Source organism: Heloderma suspectum, chromosome 3 (genome assembly GCF_057233095.1).
Source record: "Heloderma suspectum isolate Gila_16-S chromosome 3, 16-S_ref, whole genome shotgun sequence".
In the NCBI taxonomy this organism is placed as follows: Eukaryota; Metazoa; Chordata; class Lepidosauria; order Squamata; family Helodermatidae; genus Heloderma; species Heloderma suspectum.
The window spans coordinates 120,819,108-120,831,850 of NC_139460.1; the positions used below are offsets into that span (position 1 = coordinate 120,819,108).

The window sequence follows — 12,743 nt, forward strand, 5'->3', positions numbered from 1 at the left end:
CAGTTTGGAAGCAACACAGGAGGAAGACCTTTAATATTCCCAGAGTCCTAGCACAAAATGTGCATTTTGCTAGGAAGCAAAATGCATTTCCAACAAATTAAGGTGGAAATCTGCTTCAAACACCCACATCTGTCTTATGGAACATATTAAAATTTCGTAAGGCTTCAAAAATAATTAGGAGCAGTCAGATCTATCTGAACAACTACTGCTGAAGACTCTTTGAACACCAGCTTCTAAAAAAGGGAAAGCTTCCAACAGTACAATCAACTGAAAATTCAACTTAACATGTTTTAACCTGTTATTTGTCAATATTCTCACCCATTTCAGCCAGCTCTTCATTTACTTCCTGAAGCCAGAAGATGTCCATGTCATCCAAGTCATAACGACACATTGATTCTGCCAATTCTAGAATATTGATGTAGCCAGGTTCAGTGGGCTCTTGACTTGAACAACGGATGTACTTTCTAGGCCGTGTATATAGTACTTGCTTTACTTTTTCTGCTACAACTCTAAATGACAGAGGATTAAAATTAGCTACAAGGAGTGTAGTCAAAGAACGCTTCTACAAGTTGAAAAACCAGATATTCCATGTACCTTATTAATTCTAATGATCTGGAGTAGAGTGAAAGCTCAAGCAAAAGTGACAAGGTGCACCATGCTTCAGGTACCTTTCAGCCAAGAAATAAGGTGGCACAATCTCAAGTTGCTCACAGAGTACTGCTGTACACTACAGGATCACATCTTTCAAGAGATTATCTGACCTGTAACAGTCTCATTCCTACTGTGAGAACCACTACATGGATAAATATCCACACTGCCTGAAGTCTGTTTTCCAGTTGTGGTCACTTTATACAGCAGAGGAAGATAAGAAAACCTCACATATTTTAGGACAAAAATAATTATGGCTCTAATGAGTCACTACTGAGCAACAGATTTAAATGTATATAGTAGTTTTCATACAAATAAAGACTAGCTCAGGTTTGAGACAAGGTTTTGTGGTTGATCTTGGTCAATCACAAAACAAGGCATTATGATTGATCTTGACCTTTATCAGGAGCCCCTAGAAGACCACCAACAACAAAAATTTGGTGCCTATGGTTATGAACCAATGAATTAGAGGATAATCATAATCAACATTTTCCTGTACTGCAACTTCTAGAATTGTGTTTCTATTCAAGAATGTCATTTGTCAACATAGAATTGCATCAACACATTGTGGGTGGCCCAGTCGGGGCACCCATAGTTATGGTTCGGAACACTATTTTGTGCATTTTCCCATAGGGGCAAAAAGTCAGTTTTGGGGGCAAAGCTACGCTCCCTTATGTCCAATCTGCTCCAAATTTTGCACCTAAATAGCTATGTAATTTTCCAGCGGATTAGCTAGGTCTGGTGCACAACAAAGCTTATTATGGGATGTTATAGGGAAAAAAATTCACCCCTCAGGTAGGGCCTCATGGACAGAAGTCAGTGTTGCCCTTTGAGATGTAGGTCCATGGGGAGCTGTTCTAGTGCACAGGTTATTGTAGGTTTTTTTTTTTTAGTGTGAAAATTCGAGAAAAAGCAGTGAAAAGGCATGACCAACTGCCTGTCTCGCAAAATATGGATGGAAAGCCACCAAATTTGCCAGGCTGGGAGAGAATGGGCTAACTAGCAGTGAGGATGAAATCCAGCAAGATTGGTCAAGGACTGGGGGACATATGAGCTCCCCCCCCAAAACCCATTTGTACTGAGGGAAGTCTGTTGGAGCCTTTGGAATGTTCAGGCTCAGCTGTGGCATGCAGTTGGGGGGGGGGTTAAAGAGGCCCTCTGGAGCCCACAGCAGAGCAGCTTGGTCCAGGTCAATAAATCAAGGGGCTATGGAAAACATGGGGTTGCCTGAATGAATAGGGCCAAGGGGAATGCATTTAAGTCTGTGCTGATATGTTGTGTAATGATGTATTTGGCCTTGGTGTGTGTGGGTGGGGAGAAGGATTTGCAAACTGATAAATTATTGCGTGTGTGTGTGTTTGTATATTGTAGGTGCCCAGCAGAGAGAGGCACAGCTGGTCAGCGGAAGTTGCTTGGCAGTGGTGGTAGCAGGATGGGAGCCGAAAGGGGAGCGCCATGGCACTCCCATCTCAGTTCCCATCCTGCCACTGCCGAGGAACTGTGCCTCCCTCTGTCAGGCGCCGGCAGAGGGAGGCATGGTTGTTCGGTGCCAGTGGCAGCCCTTTGTGCTCTTCTCCCTTGCAAGGGGAGCACAAGGGTTGGCAGGCAGCTTGGCCTTTTCTGTAAAGGCCGATTTTACATAAACAGCAGCTGTAAAGACGCCCATTTATGCCAAATTACAGGTGTAAATGGTAATTTGGAGTAAATGGACTTCTCTACAGCTGCCATTTTGCACACAATGCCCTTCCCTTCATCCATAATATCTCACAGGTCCGAGCACTCAGGCTGTCGATGATAGGTCCTAGAGCCCTGTGGTTCAACCTGTCATGTGTGCATCCCAATGGGCTCCTGCCTTTCGTCACTTGCTACAAATGTGGTGGTCCCTTTGCCCAAGGCACGTTGTGGTTTGAAAGGGGGCTGGCGTTATGGTTGGAAAAATGATTTTCCAGCTTTTGTGTGTTCAGTTCAACCATAACTCACAATTCACTGTAGATTTTGCCGCTGATCTAGACAGAATGTTAAACCTTCTTTCATTCTGATCTTAATATCTAAAACCATGCCGTATTATAAAGCACTTGAAATATCTTCCTAAAAATGAGTTCAGAAGGGGGGGGGCACAAAATTGACCAAAGAAATATTTAGATATACGTTTAAGATGTGTTTAGTGATCAAACTTTTGACAATAGCTGGATTTGAAATCAGTTCTACCTTTTTGGCATGTAACAGGGCAAACAGACTTTAGAGTTTGCTTGGTCTCACAAAATGTTGCAGTATTTTGGTTTACACTTTTTGTAGCACTTTGCTATAGAGGATGTGGTCATATTAGTTCCTTAATACATATGTTGCAACTGTGTCCAATAGTTGTAGACATTTGGAACTAAGTTCTATATGAAGTGAAATAACTGAACAGCAAATTAAGTGCTTCCAGCTGCCTGGCTTGAGAATGCATTAAATTGGAAATCCAGCGCAGTGTAGCGGTGAGAATGTTGGACTGGGAGCCGGGAGATCCAGGTTCTAGTCCCCACTCAGCAATGGAAGCTCACTGGGTGACTTTGGGCAAGTCACAGACTCTCAGCCCAACCTACCTCACAGGGTTGTTGTTGTGAGGATAAAATGGAGAGGTGAGGATAATGTAACCCACCCTGGGTTCCTTGCAAGAGGAAAAAAGGCTGGATATAAATGCAATAAATAAATAATAAATCATCTACTAGACTATTGATACAAAAATGGATGAAAAGAATATGGGAAATTGCTCTTTCTGAAAAGCTGCCGCGTAGACTTATAAAAGGACTGGAAAACAGAGAGAGTCATAGAACTGTGGTATCCATTTATTGCATATGCAAATACTCATTCAGCAACCCTTGCTCCTCCCACCAGCACAATTCAGATTCTGGAGTGATGCACTGAACACTGCTAGCCTCATAATCTGTACTGTTTTGTTTTTCCATTATATTAAAATTCAATTAAACAAAGGAAAAGAACAGGTGGACAAAGTACATTTGCTTGTCATGTACCTTGATTAATACTTTTAAAAAATAAATCGCATGCTCTAAAAACCACTATAATAAAAGTAAACTGTGTAACATGCCACAACTGGCTCTGCTCACATGAGAGTACCATGTTGGAATTCTCCCAGGATTAATATGCAATTTCTGGCTTCATACATTTTATTCTTGTTATTCTCTGCATGCCAAAAACTGAAGCCCTAAATGTTACATGCTTCTACAGAAGATGAGCAAGTATAAGTTAGAGCCCAAAGATAGCATCACAGGATAAGTAGACAGTAAGTTCATATTTGGGACAGAAGCACAAAAATTAAATCGAGTCTAGTCCAGACAACTGTTTAATAAAAATTACCTGAGAGAAGGCTGTGGAATGGTGTCTGGACTGGCTGGGACTTGCACACCCTTTTCCCATTCTTGTTTCCATGTATCCGCAAAGAGGTAATATTCATCTGGGTTAATATGATGAGAATCTGGAAGTTTCATGGCACTAATGAGATCCTTTCGAAACACCTGTGAGAAAGAAAAACAGCAATTCGGGCAAAGGAAATTGTTTTTTCTTCTTTAACAATAAAACCCAATAATGGATCACTGCTTATCGCAGAGCCAGTCCTATCATGAGGCAAAATGAAACCCTCTGCAGAGGCAGATTTTCTAGCCTTTGTACTAAATCCTTTTGAATGTAAAATGGCAGGGGGCACATTTTGTCCTTCACCTCAGGCAACAATATGTTTTGGACTGGCCCCGGATTATCTAAGAGGCCACACCAAGCAGTTGTCAGAACCATACTGATCAAAGCAACCCATACATTTAAGGGAGGGCAGTACATTGCTCTCACCTGATATCTGCATTTTTCATCACTGAAGAATTATTTTGCTTCCCTACCATTCCTAGAAAGCAACGTATATACTGGGAGCCCCACAGTTATTTGAAAATAAGACGTCCCCTACTGAAACCAGTACAGACGGCTGTGTCAACTTCCATGTTTGGGGAGATCCAAAGTCCAAGTAACTATAGGGGATCAGGTAAGGCAGGAGTGGGCAGAAGGCAGAATGCCAGATCTTTTGAACTTCAATTACCAAAAGCCTCTGCCAGCAATCGTCAGGAATGCTGGGAGTTGAAGTCCAAAACATCTAGATATCTTCTTTCTGCCTACCCCTGAGGTAAGGGATAAGGTGAAAGCAAAATACGTGCTCACAATTGGGGGAAGAGGAAGCTTGGGAGAGGAAAAACATTCAAAGACTCAATCTATTAAACATGAAATTGTCTTTCTTGTATCTACTCTGGATTCTTGAAACTCCCTCTCTTTAAATCTTGTCAACCTGCAAGTTGCAAGTGAAGAGTTGATCTCAATTTAGTAGTAAGGAAGCAAAAGGTTATTCTCGTTAGTTATTTTGGGAACACGCTCAAAGATTTCAATAAAGGAACATGACTACTAGCATCAAAAGGAAGAATGCTCCCGAAGGAGCCTGCATTTTTCAACAGTACAGCTTGAAGGCAAATGTGACACCTACCCGTCACAGTTGTATTCTACTGTCGCCTGCATGTCATCTCTTTGCACAAGTAATCCTAATCATGTTAGGCATTCAGCAAATACTTTTACATTTCTCTGGGGGGCTAGCCCCTGAGCATTGATACTGAACTTTTAAGAGGGTTACTCAAGTTTGAATTGTTTGGCAATTTCCCCAAGAAAGTAGCTCAACATCAGCAGCAATAAGCAGGGCTAACAAAAAACATTGGCTAGGATCCAAGAGTTGTAAGCAGAACGCTGTTTGTGAAATGGGGGTTTTCAGCTCCCTCCTCTCCACCAAAGCCCCTTATGCCCCCCAGAAAATCACTTTTGAGGGTCAGACAGATGTTTTCTTGTCCCGTTCTTCAAAATTTGTTTCATGTTACAATGCTTTCAATTAGTTATGTTCATTAATTTCAGTAACATTAGAAGAAAACTACAGCCTGATCTTATTTTTAAACAGAAGTGAATCCCACCGAGTTCTACAGGACTTACCCTCAAGCAAGTGTGCATAGCATTGCACCCTTAGTGGTAACGGGGGGCGGGATTTTCACTGGAGCTGCGTCACAGGGCAAAAAAGGGCAAACCCCACTTCTCACATTATACAGTCACAATCACTCCCTCTACCATTTATTTTAAAGTAAAAACAAGATACACTAAAAACATACAAGCATTTAATATATTGTCTTGTTTGATCCTTTGGGTAAGAAGTGACAAGCTGTTGCACACCAGGCATCCCAGGTTCATCCCAAGAACATGAATTAAAGGGAGATTGCTGGGTATTTGGCCTACTCTAGTTCCACCTTTACATTAAGTTCCAGAATTACGGTATTTCCCCAATTCTATATTCTAGGCTAGAACTCTTAATTTTGTACTCTGTTCATATGTTGTGATTTACAACATTTTCTCAGTTATCTTTTTAGTTTGTGACGTTTTCATACCCCTTGTTTTTAGCTGATAGTCCACTCCGACCCAGAAACTGGATCTCTGCCCAAGGTACAATGGGGAAAAAGGATCGGGTGTATGTGTCTCTGGACACAGGGACTCAAATATTCTTGAGAAAAGGGGGAGGCTTAACAGCCAGAGGCACTCAGACAGAAATTCGTCATAGGCTGTCAGGTAGTGGCGGTAACAAAGTCTTAAGGCAAGAGTGGGGAACATGCGGCCCTCCAGATATTCGTGGACTGCAACTCTCACCAGCCCTAGCCAGCATAGCCAATGGTGAGGGATGATGGCAGTTGCAGTCCAATAATATCTGGAGAGTCACATGTTCCCCATCCCTGACCTAAGGGAATAGGAGAGGAAAAAAGGGAAAATTTTCCTTAAAGGCATGTGGTAAATCGAGATCTCAATTTCTCTGGAACTGACCTCACCAGATAGAACCGGGAACATAAATTCCATTTTACCACAGCATCTAATCCTGAAGCAAGGTGGCTGCAACTGAAAATGGCGATAAAGTGCCAAACACTCAGGTCTTCCTATTTTGATCTCTGTAAAGGGAAATATTGTGAACAGTGGCTGTTCTAAGAAGACAAAACTTTTAGCATAATCCCATCAACATCAGTGAGGCTTAAATTTGCCCCTTACATTTCATAGTTTGGTGCACCGACTTCCTCTTGATTAAACACAGTTTATGAAACAGATTTCAATGAAACCTACAACTACATAATGCATGTATGAGATTGGCTTTCATTAAGATGGCTACTCTGTTTTGAAGAGTTTGCTTCTCTTTTTGTTTACAATGGAGGATGTTACTGTAATTGCTGAAATGTTTGTATTTTAAACTGTTGCTGAAATGTGTTTTTTCTGTACGCCATATTTTGAATGCAGAAAAAGCAGCATAAAATTACCATATATACTAATAAATAGGATCAGAATACCAGCACAAAGGGGGATTTGTGGCTGCAAAGTAATGTTTCTTGGCATAACTATCAGCATATTCAAATGAAATTTACAAATACAGAAAACCATAACAGATTACGTATTCACTCTAGACAATGTAGATCCCACTGTAAACAGAAAATTAATTGGGAACTAGAAAAAGCAAACAGCCAAACAGTTATGCTGGTAAACAATGGACATCGTAAATGTACAACATTTAAGAATCTGAGAATAATTCTTACCTCGGCAGGTTTCTTTTGCTCATTTGCTGGCGTTTTTGATTTGCTCCTGTACTTAGAACAAAACGAGAAGGAAGTTGATGGACCTATATGAACAGCAAAAAAATGATGAAGAGAATTAAAAGCTTTCTGCAAGAGGGTATTTCTAAGCCTCCTAAAATTATAGGGAATCAGATACTGGAATGGTCGCTGAGGCTGACTCAATCACAACCAACAGATTTTGCCTGTAGGTATGACCATAGCTGTTCATATTTTGTTGGGAGCAAGAGAACCTGTTGTAAAAGAATTGCTTCATTCAACTTTTGATTTGTATATACATTCAAGGGATAAATGGCTGAAGACAGCCTAAAGTAAACAAATCCAAAACAAGCAGTTCCTGACTTCCCTGTTTTTCATACCAGCACAAGTTGACCACATAATAAAAAACAAGGTTATCTGTGATATACGGACTGCTGAGTTCCAAAAAGAAACAAAGTGGCTTGTGAATGACTGAGTCAACTACCTGGCACGGTGGGTCCAGTGGCACTGCCAGGGTTGAGGGGCCCCTGGGCAAAATGCCCTTTGGTGTCCCTCACATACACTCCTGGGTGGCACTTCTCCCCCCTCCATTCACTCCCCGTTCTCCCCGCTCCTGTGCAGTGCGCTCTTTCCCTCCCCCGCGTTCTCTCCATTCCACTGCCCAGTGCTTGCTCTCCCCCCGATCCACCCAGTGCTTACCCTTACTAACTCCCTCATTACCAGGAAGGTTTAAAACATAGAACAGATTGGGCATGCTGCAGAGCAAAGCTGTAGTCACACCCAGAATGTTTACTTTCCCCAGCATGCCTCTGGGCCCACGTGGCCATCTAGAAACCATCTGGGAAAATGAAGGTGCCAGGAATGGCTGCAGCTTCCCTTGCAATGCACCTGATTTCTTCTAAATGTGAAAGAAAGAAAGAAAGAAAGAAAGAAAGAAAGAAAGAAAGAAAGCAAGCAAGCCAGCAAGCCAGCCAGCCAGCCAGCCAGCCAGCCAGCCTCTGTCAGGGGCGGGGGGTGGAGTGTGGGGGGGAAAAAACAAAAATAGCACTGGGGAGGGGGGCAGGGAGAAGAGAATGAGTAGAGGTGCAGAGCCCATATGCGTGAATGCACAGAGATCATGAAGAAGAACACACTGTATTGAAATAAAAGCCTGGAAAAATGTCCAAGGGAGACGGGACAGAAGAAGGGGATTAGGCGAAACTGAAGCAATGTAAAGCAGAACCCCAAAATAAAGGAACTGCATATCAAGACTCATACATTTTTCCTTTGCTTGACATACAACTGAACTTTGTTATGCCACAAGATGGATCATTTTCTACTAGGTGTATGCATTACTTCAAAACCACAAGCCACACATAATTTACATGCAATCGTGAATATCCTCCCCTCTGAAGCTCAGCAGGTGCTGACGCGGCTATCATTTCAGCGGCAAGTTAAAACTTCTTTGTACAGGCATTTTAAAGTATTATACTAGTATGTTTATTTTACTTTGTTTTTATGCTTTTGATATGCTTTTACTGTGATGCTGTTTTATTTTATTGTACTGTATTGTGGCATATTTGGGTTTTTATGGCTCTTGTATAGTGCCCTGACATGCCCAGCAAGGCAAACCATCACTGTCTTCTCCATCTGCTGCTGCTTCACCAAGCAGGGACTGGGCCCTTCCTCCCCTCACAGAGACCACTGCAACCAACTGCCCTGTGAGCGGGAGAGAAAGTGGAAGTGAACTGCTGCCATCATTATCTCCTCAAATAGGCTTTTTAAAAAACAGTGTTCAAGAGAGAGTGTGTGTGTCTATATATATACACATATGAATGAGAATAAAAGCTAGAAAGACTAACAGAGTATTAAAAAATACATTTTAAGCTAAACGTTTCGGCTTCCGCCCTCATTGGTAGCTGTGCTGTTAAATGGGTATCAAGAATGGAAGTTAAACTATAGTGCAGGGTTCACACATGACAACCCATGATTCAACAACAGCCCACAATTCAATGACAACACATACGATACCCATAGACCTGGTTCACACAATCAAAACAGCCCATCTTGGGTTGTTTAAGCCATGGTGGGCTGCAACACATGACAGGCAGAATTTGCCTATTCAACGCCTAGCTTTAGCTTGTTGTATCGTGAGAACCTGGGGACTGTGGGTGATGCGGGGGTTAAACAAGTCCACTGGCTATGTGAGGGTTTGTTTAACCCATGCATAACCCACAGTCCGCAGGCTAACACAATACAAGCACTGAATGGGCACTGAAGATTCAAAATGGCCACCTGCATACTCTGCAGTCCGCTGTGTTTTAGATAAGCTATGGTGGACTGTTCAATTGTGCAAACCAGCCCACTCTCATAATCTGAGTTGTAGTCACATGCAAACCAGGCCAGTGTTTAGCACAGTACTGGAGGTCAGGTTCTCCAAACCAAAGTTCAGCTCACACACTGTCTGGACCCCACATGTTATCAGTGCATGTGCCCATTGCAGCCATATGTTTATTATGCACTGCTCAACAGATATCTGTATTTACTGTCAGGAGAACCCCTTCAAGCCCTTGCCCAGGGTTCACAGCAAGGGGAGACACACTGCTCCCTAAACCTCGAAGCAGAGGCTCACTTTTACTTCAGCAGTCAGAGAGTAGAGTGAAATGGAAATCAGTGCCCTAACCCCTCTCTTACTTTGGCTACATTTCTCTGCTCTCATCTGGCTCTATGGCTGCTAAAGTTAAATGTTGCCGAAAGAGCAACTAGACAACAGCAAGAGTGAAAACAGAGGCCTCAAATATATATCTAGATATATATCTATTATTATTATTTTATTTATATCCCGGCTATCTACCAAGAAAATGGCTCTCAAGTTGACTAACAACCAAGGAACTAAAACTTTTAAAAATAGAAACTTGGTTAAAACAGTAATAAAACAAATACATTAAAAACACTCTTAAACACATAATTGAATAAAAACAGCATCTATCCAAATAGACGAGCTTACATGCCAAAGGCCTGTTCAAATAAAAACATCTTTGCCTGCCAGTAGAAGGACAGCAGAGAGGGAAGCAACCTCGCCTCCCTCGGCAGGGAGTTCCACAGCTTAGGAACAGCCACCAAATGCAACTCTGAAGGCAGCAGAACCAAGAGAAGGGCCTTTGACGATCTTAAAACCCAGGCAGGCTTGTATAGGGGAAGGAGGTCTTTCAGGTAGCCTGGTCCCAAGCCATACAGAACTTTAAAGATCATATCCTGCATTTTGAATTGTGCCTCAAAACATCCTGGAAGTCAGTGAAGCTGTTATAACATGGGAGTCACACACTCCCAGTAACTGGCCCTTGTCAACATCCTGGCTGCAGCATTATGGACCAGCCAAAATTTCCAAACAGTTTTCAAAGGCAGCCCCACATAGAACATGTTACAGTAGTCCAAACATGATGTAATTAAGGCATGCATGACTGTGGTCAGATCATATATTTCAGTATAGCTAACGTCTCTTGAATCAGAATTGTGTCACTTTTCAATTCTAAAGAAAGATTCTTAAGACTTTATATTGAACAGCCACATTCTTCTTCCAAATGTTGGATTTCTTTAAAAAAAACACCCCTCTCTGAAAATACCAAATACCACAATGAGCAAGAGGAAATGAAAAACAAAACGAAAACGCCATGCTTTTCCTTAAGCCATAAAAAGAGGTCTAACAGTTTGCCCTCAAACCAGAGGAGGAAACCACATGAGGAGGTGACAGATCAAAGGAAGACTAGGTCACACTACTTACTTTCATTGTCTGAACTGTCACTGCTGCTTAGATGCCTGTGGCGTTTCATCCTGACGCATCCTAGAAAGGAAAAGAAAAATAAACGATTGGTGAAAATTCCTGCTACAAGGCAAAACACAAGCACACGTACATAGAGCAATTCTTGCTGCCTGATAGAAGAATACTTACACATACACACAGGATCTTTTTGAAGAGAGCTTTCAAAGAATGTCAGATCACAAGTTACTTAATGGGTGAGTCTGCACATCACAACCCACCCTGGCGAACAAGCTACGCACTGTTGGTTGTGTGCGGAAAAACCCACAGTGAGCATCACAGACAGGCTCACCATGAGTTGTTCTCTCCCTCAGTCCTCCAGAGGCTCCAGCATGTATCCCAGGGGACTTCGCAGCAGAACCAGTGCTGTCTGCACATCCCGTCCCCCTCCCTGCTCTGAGTGCGACCCTGTTTTGTTTCCCAGCTTTTTGTCCCCCTTTGGGCCCCAACATTTGTGCAAATGGGGCTGGAATTTTTTTTGGCCCCAGGAATTTGCACAAATGTCTGTTATTTTTTAATGATTTCTTTTGTCGGCTTTTGCAGCTGCACCAGTGAGGACCTGCGGCTGTCAAAAAAATATATACAGCCTTGCCTTGCCTATTGCCTTGTATGTTTCAGCTATCCAAGGGAAGGCCCTGCAGTATGAAACATACAAGGGAATTAACAAGATGGGACTGCATATAGGCAACTTTGACAGCCAGTGATGGTGGACGGGTCGGGAAAAGGGGACCCGATCGCCCCCTTAGCAAAGTGATCCCCAGGGTTTTATGTGTTGAACTAACACCCAGGGGTGTCCTGCTTCCATTCCACACTTCCCAAGTCTCCAGCAAGTCCTTTTAAGGAGATCTATGCTCCACCACTCTTGTAGCTCCCATTCACAGTAACGGAATAGACCCAATAGACTTTTCATAGAATAACTGATAATTCAGAGTGCCTGAAGAAGCATGAAAGTGCATGATAAAGTCAAATTCCTTATTAGGGCCTGCACCTCATGCTTTCATCAGATCAGAAAAAATCCATCAATGGAACCAATCTGTTTTCTACCTTGTCATAAGCGTAGGTGGAGCTAACTAACTAGCATTATTTAAAGCTCAGAAAGATAGCAGAAACTTCCCTGCTCTAGGACAGCATCACAGGGTTTGCAGTTTTGAAACCTGCCAAAAGTTTTATTTCCTATAAAATCTTACAAGGCAGTATGTTTTTATATAATTTCTATCTTTCTTAGAAATACAGGGGTGTAGCAGAGACTGGGCAAGATAGGCATCATTAAGAACGTCCCAGAGAAGAGATAAGGCCAATTATTCCAGAGAAGATATTGGGGCATTAAAAACAACACAACACAAAATCCAAACACAATGAAAATTTCCGGAGTCATGCAATGCAACATAGAGCTACTCAATAAATAAAATCTAGATGTGAAACTATACTACTGCTTGGAAAGCCTGGTACATGTGACAAGGAAGAACCCTGACCTATATTCAACAGGGCACAGAAAGACTCTCCTTGTAGATGCACATATGCTAGTAGTAGGCTACCATCACTGTGCAGGGATTCTAAATATAGACCTAGCAACCAGCGGCCTAAAATAGCAGCGGCAGAACTAATACCACCAAGCAAGCCAATTGCATTTCTTTTTAAATATTTATTAT

The 12,743-nt window shown here is 42.2% G+C and overlaps 1 protein-coding gene across 8 annotated transcripts in view; it reads right to left on the reverse strand.

The window, feature by feature from the left end:
- The window catches only part of JADE3 (jade family PHD finger 3), a 51,961-nt gene that overhangs the window by 18,425 nt on the left and 20,793 nt on the right, over positions 1–12,743 (reverse strand). For 7 of the 8 annotated variants that reach the window (XM_084844301.1, XM_084844296.1, XM_084844302.1 and 4 more), the window contains 4 exons: positions 11,059–11,118; positions 7,284–7,366; positions 4,006–4,163; positions 319–509 (listed from right to left, as the gene is read on the reverse strand). In XM_084844301.1, coding sequence (XP_084700427.1) covers positions 319–509; positions 4,006–4,163; positions 7,284–7,366; positions 11,059–11,107 — 481 coding nt within the window. In that variant the 5' untranslated portion in view covers positions 11,108–11,118. Of the gene's footprint in view, positions 1–318; positions 510–4,005; positions 4,164–7,283; positions 7,367–11,058 lie in introns of all 8 variants that reach the window. The other variant, XM_084844294.1, reaches the window with a different exon arrangement.